The sequence below is a fragment of the Amphiura filiformis genome, chromosome 3 (genome assembly GCF_039555335.1).
Source record: "Amphiura filiformis chromosome 3, Afil_fr2py, whole genome shotgun sequence".
Classification (NCBI taxonomy): Eukaryota; Metazoa; Echinodermata; class Ophiuroidea; order Amphilepidida; family Amphiuridae; genus Amphiura; species Amphiura filiformis.
This window is the reverse complement of record NC_092630.1, coordinates 21,071,516-21,081,303: the sequence shown is the minus strand read 5'-3', so window position 1 is coordinate 21,081,303 and position 9,788 is coordinate 21,071,516. Positions and strand designations below refer to the sequence as shown.

The 9,788-nt window shown below is 36.6% G+C and overlaps 1 protein-coding gene across 1 annotated transcript in view; it reads right to left on the bottom strand.

The window, feature by feature from the left end:
- Positions 1-5,224: 5,224 nt before the first annotated feature.
- LOC140148198 (synapsin-like) overlaps positions 5,225-9,788 on the bottom strand; it is a 503,295-nt gene continuing 498,731 nt past the window's right edge. Inside the window, exon 15 of the mRNA XM_072170058.1 lies at positions 5,225-7,442. Coding sequence (XP_072026159.1) covers positions 7,124-7,442 — 319 coding nt within the window. The 3' untranslated portion in view covers positions 5,225-7,123. The remainder of the gene's footprint in view (positions 7,443-9,788) is intronic.

Genomic DNA, 9,788 nt, shown 5'->3' with positions numbered 1-9,788 from the left:
AGATTATTTTGACTGCTCAGTGCCAAAAGAGCTGCCATGTGTAGATGAGTACAATTTACTGTGTGTAAATTGCCACTCTCACAGGGCAGCTATTGCACTTGCCCACTTCAATCACTGAGCAGTCAATCTGCTTGCTTCTCGACTTGCAGTGCCACAAGATTAAAATTCCCATTTCCCCATAGTGGGGATTTCTTTGCACAAAATTTGATGTGCTGCTGCTGAAAAGGGTTTCATTTTCAGCTTCTTACTATATCCATTGTCATATGGATGGGTGTTTTGGGGGCAAGTACTAATGGGTTATTGTTTTGGACTTTTTCATGGATGTGTTGTTTTTTGTGAAATTTGACACAAATACAATATAGCTGTATGGTTTGAGTCTAAATTACCCAATATTTACTGTAATGACCGACTCAATATCATGTTTTGAAGGTCTCAACTAGACATGAAGTCTCAAGACTGAGTCCAGCCCAAACAGGTCTCAAAATTGAGACTTCCAACATTGCTATGGACTTGCGGCTCTGTGTAATTGTAAACCAATTTAAGTAAGGACATGTACAATGTGAGGACATTAAAAAAAAATGTGAGGACAATTGTGATGTCTATGCTGTCAAGGTCACTGGGCTTTCTTGCCCTACAGGGCCCTTTTATATTGGAACTCACTTGGAGTGTTTAGTCGCTGTATGGGAGTCTCCGGCCTCAGGCTAGCCATGACACGCCCTTGATATTTTTAGTTGATACTGGGCCCCCAGTATCAATAAAAAAACATCAAGACCGCATGGCTGGCAGGCAGAGGCCGGAGTCTCCCATACGACGACTAAACACTCCCCAAGTAAGTTCCAATATGAAAGGGCCCCGTATGGCAAGAAAGCCCAGTGACCTTGACACTATAGAATATATTTTACTTTTTTAAACGTTTACCCCATAATTTACCTCATTCTTCAAGCCCTGCTCTCTATCGGGGAGTCTAATTTATATTTTAAGCTTCTTGGATGTATATATATTTCGTGTTTAGTGGTTCTTTGTGAAAAAAAGACCCACTAACCGCTCAATTTGGATATTCAACTATATAGATTATCCTGCAGGGCAACAAAGACTCCCAAAGGACGACTAAACACTGCAAGTGAGTTCCAATATAAAAGGGCCCAGTGACCTTGACACCATAGAATATATTCTACTTTTTAATTTTACCCCCGTTATTTTCCTCATTCTTTTAAATTTAAGCTTTTCGGATGGATGTATACATATTTTGCAGTTATAGTGGTTTTTGTTGCCCTGCAGGCCAATCTAGTTGGCTATTCCTTTTTTAATGCCATAATGCACCTCACAATGTCACTATGGAAGCTCTATAATATGCAAGGGACTGGGTAATTAAAAGGGCATTTTGTGATCCACAGCCTCATCCCCCCACTTTTTTCAAAAAAAGTTGAGAATTTTATATCACTGGAAACCAATGGCTAGATAATGTTTATGTACAAAATATTTCTTGCAGATTAATTCGTTTAGCAAAGATAACGTGAAATTTGAATTTCGTTCTGGTGCACCAGAATGAAATTACAACGCATTGTCTATGGAGCACATAATCATGCATAACTCATGAGCATAAAATCGGAATCAACTGAAATTTTGGAAATAGGTTTTTTTCGTGGATATCTAATGAAAAATGACATAAATAGAGGATGCTAGGATCACGAAATACTCCTTTAACTGAATGAATAAATTAACTTAGCCAAGGGACACAGCACAATAACATTCATCTTACATGCAGACTGAGATTAGTATTATCAATATTATTGCCATTTATTTCAAGGAATGTATCACATACTGGCCACTATTGTTATATTTAGCTAGAATTCACTCATCTACATCACAGACTAGACAATACATTAGTAAATATACACTTAAAAAACTTGTATATGTAGAAAACAAAAGGAAAATCACGCTATTTATCTGTATATTATGCTATATTTAAGTTTCAAAACATTTCAGAAAGTAGTTCTACTGTTTGTAAATAGTGTTTACAATACTCCTGGTTTCTGAAAAATACAGTACAATATATCTACCTCGAGTCTCCGGCACTAGCTTTGAAGTTCACCGTTTTCTGCGTTAACTAAGCGTTACTTGGCGCTTGTACATACTTTTACGTGTGTGATCAATGTGCCGCATATGTACAGGGTGTCCCAGAAAAAATTAGCGGGCAAATGAATTTGCACGTAAGTCGAGAAATAGACATCAAAATCCAAAAATCTAAAAATCAGCGTGAAGCCCATCTTATTCTGCATCTTGTACACTAATTTTACTGGAATCGTTTGACTGATTGCGAAGAAATGAGCGATTACATAACGCGTGTCAATTCACTTCATTCCAAGTTTGAAAGAAAGATCAATCAACACAATTCGCACTAGTGGTTAACTGTCAATGGGTTTCAAATTTTGTTCGGTGAAATCCTTTTCGTTCTTTTTAAACAATCTGCTTTTTGTAAAACATTTAATTAGGTTTTGTTGAAATTTGAAAACTGGCACGATATTGAAAATGAAAGCTTGTAAGATGATGCTTGGTACTTGTAAATATCTTTTTTCATTAATGTTGATATAAATGTTCTTTGAAAAGTTAAAGAATTAAAGATGGAAAGCGTCCAATTGCAGAACTCAAAGTTTTCTCGGACAAACTGTTATTGATCTTAAGTGAAAGCATGAATAACATAACACTATCGGATTATAAAATAGATAATGTGGACTTAATTTAATGAGATACACGAACTTTAGGAAGCGGTGATCGAGTTTGAAAAAAAGCGCCTGTTGATCAAACTTGGAATGAACTGCATTGATGCGCAAATTATGTAATCGTTAATTTCTCTGCAACCAGTCAACCAAATCAAATCAAAATTTTAATTTTATTTATTCTGATGTCGATTTCTCGACTTATTTCAATTTTATTCACTCAGTAATTTTTTCTGGGACACCCTGTACATGCAAGCATGCTAAGCCAACGCAGCACACACAGTACTTCAAAGCTAGTGCCGGTGACTCGAGGTAGATATATAGACTATAAATTATCTTGTTATGCCAAATGAAATCTGAGAAATATATCCATATCAGATGAAACATAACTATATCATAATCCTTTAGATTGTTTCAACTGGCAATGAAAGTAAAATTTAAATTTTTGGTAAATAAAATTGTTAGAAATAAGGGCCAAAAACATGTTTTTTTGGGCGTTTTTCATATGTAGACTTGTACTAAAACTTATTTCAGGTTATGCATGCTAATTTATGGAGAACACATTTTCTAATATTAAAGTTACAAAAATTATGAGCAAACTCATATCCTATACTCAAAATTTGTAATGCTTACACTTGTGCCAAAATTGCATGTTTTAGTCCCATTTCCCCTCAAATTGTAAAAATATTAAATCAGGACTTGCCAGTTAGAATTAACTGAAGAATTTTAACCCTTAAAGAACTAACTGAAGGATTTTAATTCTTAAAGATTTAACCTTAAAGATTCAGCCATTTTTCATTTGACAAAACAGGATATTTTTCTGGATGTGCACGCACTGTTAATGAGCGACATTCACGCCGCCTTTGACGAGATATCTTTGGTTGGCTCTTGACAATTCAGTTCCCGAATTCTTTGTTAATATCATTGAAAATTGTAATAGCTCTTTTCACCAATTTGAGCCATTATCTTTAGATGAGGTCCTTGAGATCATCAATGGGTCCAAAATTAAATCACTTTCTCTGGACATTCATGTTCCTTGTGCCAACCTTCACAGCAATAATTTTATGTCTTCAATACAGCACTTTGCCTTGTTATGCCTCTGCTAAAGACGGCTTTTTTGAACCCAGAGATACTGACAAATTATCTCCATATTACAAACCTTGCATATTACAAACTGTGGGCAAAGTTATTGAACAAAATTTCATGAAACATAATATGTCACCAAAAACCACCTGTCCAAAATTTGACCTTAAAAACAAAACCCAGACCTCTGTACCTTCTGGTATTTCAGTCAGTTCAAATAGCTATTGCTATATAATATAGCCTTGATTTATTAGTCTGGTCTTGTTTTGAGTTCACAGAACTTTAACAAGCTTTATATTTAGAAAATGAGCTTATCTTGCTCCTCCCAGGAGCAAATTGCCTGTCCAAAATAACGGGCAGACAGGTGGCCACTAGTTGCATTGTGGATGGATCATTCTAAATGAACTTGTTCAAAATGATCTTAATGACAGTAAAACCGAGTTTCTACATTTTGGATTTTGGTTTGCATATATGCTTTACTTGTTGCTCCCATTTGGTTGATTTTGTTGAGTATCCCTTGTACACAAACTTTCAATGCATCATAATTGGCTCTCAAGAAAATCTGCATCATATATGCAAATATCAAACAACTGCAGAAAAAACTGAAATGTGATCATATCATCTAGTCCTGCGTAACCTACACTGGCTGCCATATTTATACCTACCAACTTTCTGTTAGAAGCATGAGTTTCCACACATGAAGTACAAGGTCCAATGTTAATTTGACAATTTGGAGCCATTTTGGATTTGATCCCTGGCGATTTCTTGTTGAAAGATACATCAAATTACTCGTCTGATCACAAGGATTAAGAAAATGTATAGTTTGTGCTATCTATGTTATTGAGTTATCCTACAAAAACCTCATTGTTAGGTATAATGTCATGTTTTTTGGTAATGGCGGATTGGTTTAGAGTACCGTATTTGTTACATTAATTGCCCATGCCCCAGTAAGCGCCCTTCCATGATATTTTAACTTGCATCTGTGATACCTTAAAACCTTGTCTACAAGCATATAGTGTTTTTGATGAAAGCTAAATTAATACGATACATGCATAAATATGCCAATACAATAGATTGGTCTTACAGTAATACTTGTTTGTATATGCTTGGATCTGTAATTTATTTGCTCAAACTCCATAATGGTGCCTGGATTAATTTAGCTTTCATCCGAAGCACTCTATATGCTTTTAGACGAGGTTTTACGATACTAGTATTCTATTAACAGCCCATCCAAAAAGTTACAGATCCATCCTTTGAATTTGAAGTCAACAGCAATATGTGACGTGTCATGTCAAAAGGAGACACTTTTGGGCAGGTTATCAATTTTGAGGTTTTTACATATTTTAATTATAGAGATATTTTGCTCCACAACACCGTTTTCCCAAGCGAAGATATTGAGTTCAAAAGTTATGGTATTAAAAAATTGGAAATTGAGATATCGACCTTTGTAAATATTATTGACAATGTTGAGAGTAGGAATTACCTTGAAAAATGTCTCAAAAAATACAAGATGCCACTTATATTTCGGTCTGAAACTATCAGACAATATTTTTAACATTAATATCATCACAAATTTGCAACAAACTCAAATTGTGAAAAAATCACCCGCGGGCAGATTTTTGGCCATTTCTCCATTTACCCTGCCCAAAAGTGTCTCCTTTTGACATGACACGTCACATATAAGGATGCACTGCACTAAAGTGGATGATTAGATTTTGGACATTTTTACACATAATTATGAAAACAGTTTGAAAAAATGTGAAATGCCGGAGTAAAATTACTTCAGCACTACCGGAACAAATACGGTACATGTACCCAGAATAGTGGCTAAAATATAGTGGCTAAAAAGTGCTTCTGCCCCATTGTAGTGCTCATAGTAGTTTGACAACAGTATAAAAACATTTTGTGGTAAATAATGTTATCAAATATTTTTTTTGTTTCTTTAAAATCTTTAAATAACCCAGATATGTTAATATAATGTTTTACAACTTCATTGACACTATGTTGTATGGCAAGGTTGTGCATATTTGACCAACATAATTATGTATATTAAAGTCACATATAGAGATCCGTCGATGACCATAGAATGTCCGAAGTCGCTTCCAAATGACTGATAAACCATTTTCAGAAATATCAGCATCCATTTTTGAGACAAACTTCACTTTCATGTAGTAGGCTACCAGTTGACAACAATTTGAATATAGCTAAAGTGTTTTGTGGCAAAAATGAACCATCACTGTGTTGTATCACAATGGAGAAATTTCATTTTGGATCTGCATGTAATTGTGCATGCCCGAGCACAAAGAATTACCAAGCTCTAAGATTTGCCTGTTTTTAGGGGTTTAGTTACTACATTATAGGCTGTCATTTTCTACAGAAGGGGTCCCAAACAGAACCCCAAACAAATTGTTCAAAAAGGTCAGTAAATGTGTTATATGTGAGCCCCACCCCCATACATGCAATTTATTTGGAAAAAATTTGCATGTAGTACGCAAACATTTTGATGTTACTTTTTTGGCCAATATTTTAAAACTCTTTGATAACTCCAAGACACTTTATTTTTAAACATACCAAAATATGGTAAGTATGGGAAATAGTGTAGTATGACATTGACGGATCTCTTAATGTCGCTTTAATTAGAGAATAAAGGTATTGTTTTTAGATGCTGGAGTGCATCTATTGTCTCATAAGTAAAACAATGAGGCGAAGCCGAGTTTTACACCAAAATTAATGATGTCTCCCATGTTATATGAGATGATAGATGCACAACAGTGATTTAAAACAATACCTTTATTCTCATTCCGAGTCTTAAACACTTCAATTCAAATAAAAATATCCTAAGTATTGCACATTTTAATCAAATTAAATCCTACATTTTACAAGGAATTACCTAGGGCTTAAAATCGATCAGTCCCATTGATGCTATGCGCCTCCGATTAGTTCAAATAGTGAGTACACACATTGCGTCGATGCACACGCGCTGACCTGTGTGAAATCGTGTCATATCACATGGGTAAGAACCAATAAGATTGCAGGAACGTTCTCAAGTGTTTAAGAATTGTGAATATAGTTACTACAAATGACTTCACAAACTACTGCAAGTATATACATATTTCAACATGATTTACTGTACAACACTGAATTGCTTGTGAGAAACTTATTACATATCATAATACCATGCAAACTCAATACTGGATATTTGTGATTCTAACAGTCATACATTATTCTGTTCTCTTTCATATCTCATATTTGTATTTTATGTACATAATTATTTTCATAAATTGCACCATAAATATTTTTTGTTTGTAGGATTTCATATATCTCTACATATCCCCAAATATGTTTGCAAATGTCTTCTTCAAATTCTTGAATGTATCTTCTTCCTCTGTTGGTGTCACCTTTGTATCAATTGGTGGTGGTACTCCTGTAGCGGTGGTGGTAGCATTTGATGTCGGGGTACTCATTTTGGTTGGCGTGCTTGTCTGACTGCTAAAACTGCCTTGTTGTTGTCTACCTGTAGTAGATGTTGGGGTTGTGCTCTTGGGTGTGCTGTTGGGAGTATGAGATGCAGATGCTGATGTTGATCCAGCCAGTGATGGTGTCGCTGATGCTGTAGCTGATGCTGGAACTGATGCCGATCCTGGTCCAGGGTTTGGTCTTTGTTGTAACTGCATGGTTGGGTTTGAAGTGGAGCTTGATAATCTGGATGGAGGAGGGCCTGCACTTGGTAACCCACTGCTTGAGAACATGCCTGAGCTGCTTTGTGCTGGTGCTGGTGCTGGTTTGCTGTTGGGGGAAAATAGAACAAATGGGGTTAAGTTTATATTATTATGAGATCACTCCGTAAATTAAGCATCCCATTGAAACACATTGTAAAGTGGTGAGGGAGGGTGGTAGGGATAGTATGGTGCTGTGGCCAGAGTGTGGTAGGGTAGTGGGATATAGGGCCAAAGAAATTGTTTGCTTGCCCTCCAGTGGGATTTTGGGGGTAGGTCAGTCAGTCAAAAAATATTTTTTTGTAATGACTCACTACTGTATAGGCCTATTGTAGGCAATGAATATTGGTCATGTGGAAAGATACATCAATACTTCACTTCAGACCTTTGCAAGATACACCATAGAAATGGATTCAATTAGTAGAATGACTGTGCATACTTAAAGGCATAAGACACCAAGTTTATTGGAAACATTGATGCAGGAATGGGAAGTTATAAATGTTATAATGAGTTTACAGTAATGATTTTCTTCTTAAGAAAAATGTTGTTGGCAAAATTAAACAGAAAAAGTAATTTAAAAAAAACACATTAGAATTATAAACTAAAAACTAAAGGGCCGACCCTGATTTTGGCCAATTTTGGGTCGGCCGTTGGAGGGCAAGCAAACAATTTTGTTTTTGGCCAATTAGTAGAAAGGGTGTTGACGTAGGGTGGTGGCATCACTGAAGGACCTAGGGGGTCACATTATGATGGTAGGGGTAGGGTGGTGGGGGATAAGAGTGGCAAGGTGGTGTAGGCAGGGTGGTGAGGTAGTAATTGGCATAGTGTGATGGGGTGCATGGGTGGTAGAATAGGGCATGGTGGGAGTAGTGGGGTAGGGTGTGGTAGGATAGAACAGGGTGATGGGGTAGGGTGGATGGGATAGGCTAGGTGGTGGAGTATGATAGTGGTTACGGGATAAGGGTGGTATGGTGGGGGTATAAGGGTGGCTGCTTGGTTAACCAAAGAATTCAGCATAACTCATCAACAAAAGGCGGCAAGCCTAGTGATTTGAGAACCACCTTATAATTCAAAATTGTTTAAAGCTTCAATGCTGCAGGAAAGAGTGACTTTGCCATGACAACAAGCCATACACCCTGGCACAAATCCTGTACATTTGGGTATCCTATCCATCAGTGTGACAAGCTGTGACACAGATGCACAAAGAGTGTTATTAGAAAACTACCCATCAGCTTCAATGATACATGTGTTGATCTGAGGCCAAACAGGGGTTGGTTCCAAGGTACTGAGGCTACCCTGGGTGTTTTCAGAAGTGATGTGTCATACACCTATATCTTCTAGGTATAAAGGATTGACATAAACAAGTATCTATTTATAACATTAGCCAAGCTGCTTAATATGTGTGTCTAATGGCATTTTCCTGGTCAAAGTGGACTTAATAGTAGAATTATTATATACTATGAATGAAAAGGCCTACATGCCAACTGCTCAGTGCCAGAAGTGGGAAAGTGCAGTAGCTACCCTGAGAACATCTGGCAATTTATACACAGTATATTGTACTCATCACATGGCAGCTTCACATGGCACCTATGTATGCTCTTCAAATCCAGGGCTCAGTAACACTGCCCCTGGGGGCCATGCTACTCAGATATGACAGCATACACATACATGACAAAATTGTTTGCTAACACCCCCTCAACAAATTTTCATCTGTGAGCAAAGAATTTTGTTGCAGGTTTTCCAAAAATATATGCCCCTTAACAGGTTTTTCCCTCAATTTTACCCCTAAACTTTGGCCTAATATGCTAGTTAAGTCCATTAAAATAAATGGATGTAAAAAAAGAAAGAAATAGTAATGTTTTTAGCCAAATCAAGTATCCTTTTGGACTGCCCAAAGCATGATTAGAAATACTTTTCTTGAATATGTTTCTTTAACAGTACCCTGAAATTCATAACATATGTTACTTATGGAATGAAATAAACAAAAACAAAACAATACTATAATCAAATGCAGTAAACCTTTGACGAGCGCGTATTTTAAGTATACATCACGTATTTACTGCGTTGGACGCACTTGTCTCTGATTGGCTGCTGAGGCAATCTGCTGTTGCCGAGTGGAAATTTATGAATGAACGGCGCGCCGTACGCGTTGTTAGCTCCAAATTTGCAACATCACAGAAGTCGCGCTCGTCAAAGGTTTGCTGCATTTGATTATAAAATAAAACAAAAACACCCAATCCTTTTTTGTTTGTCACGCATGTGTAAAGTAGGC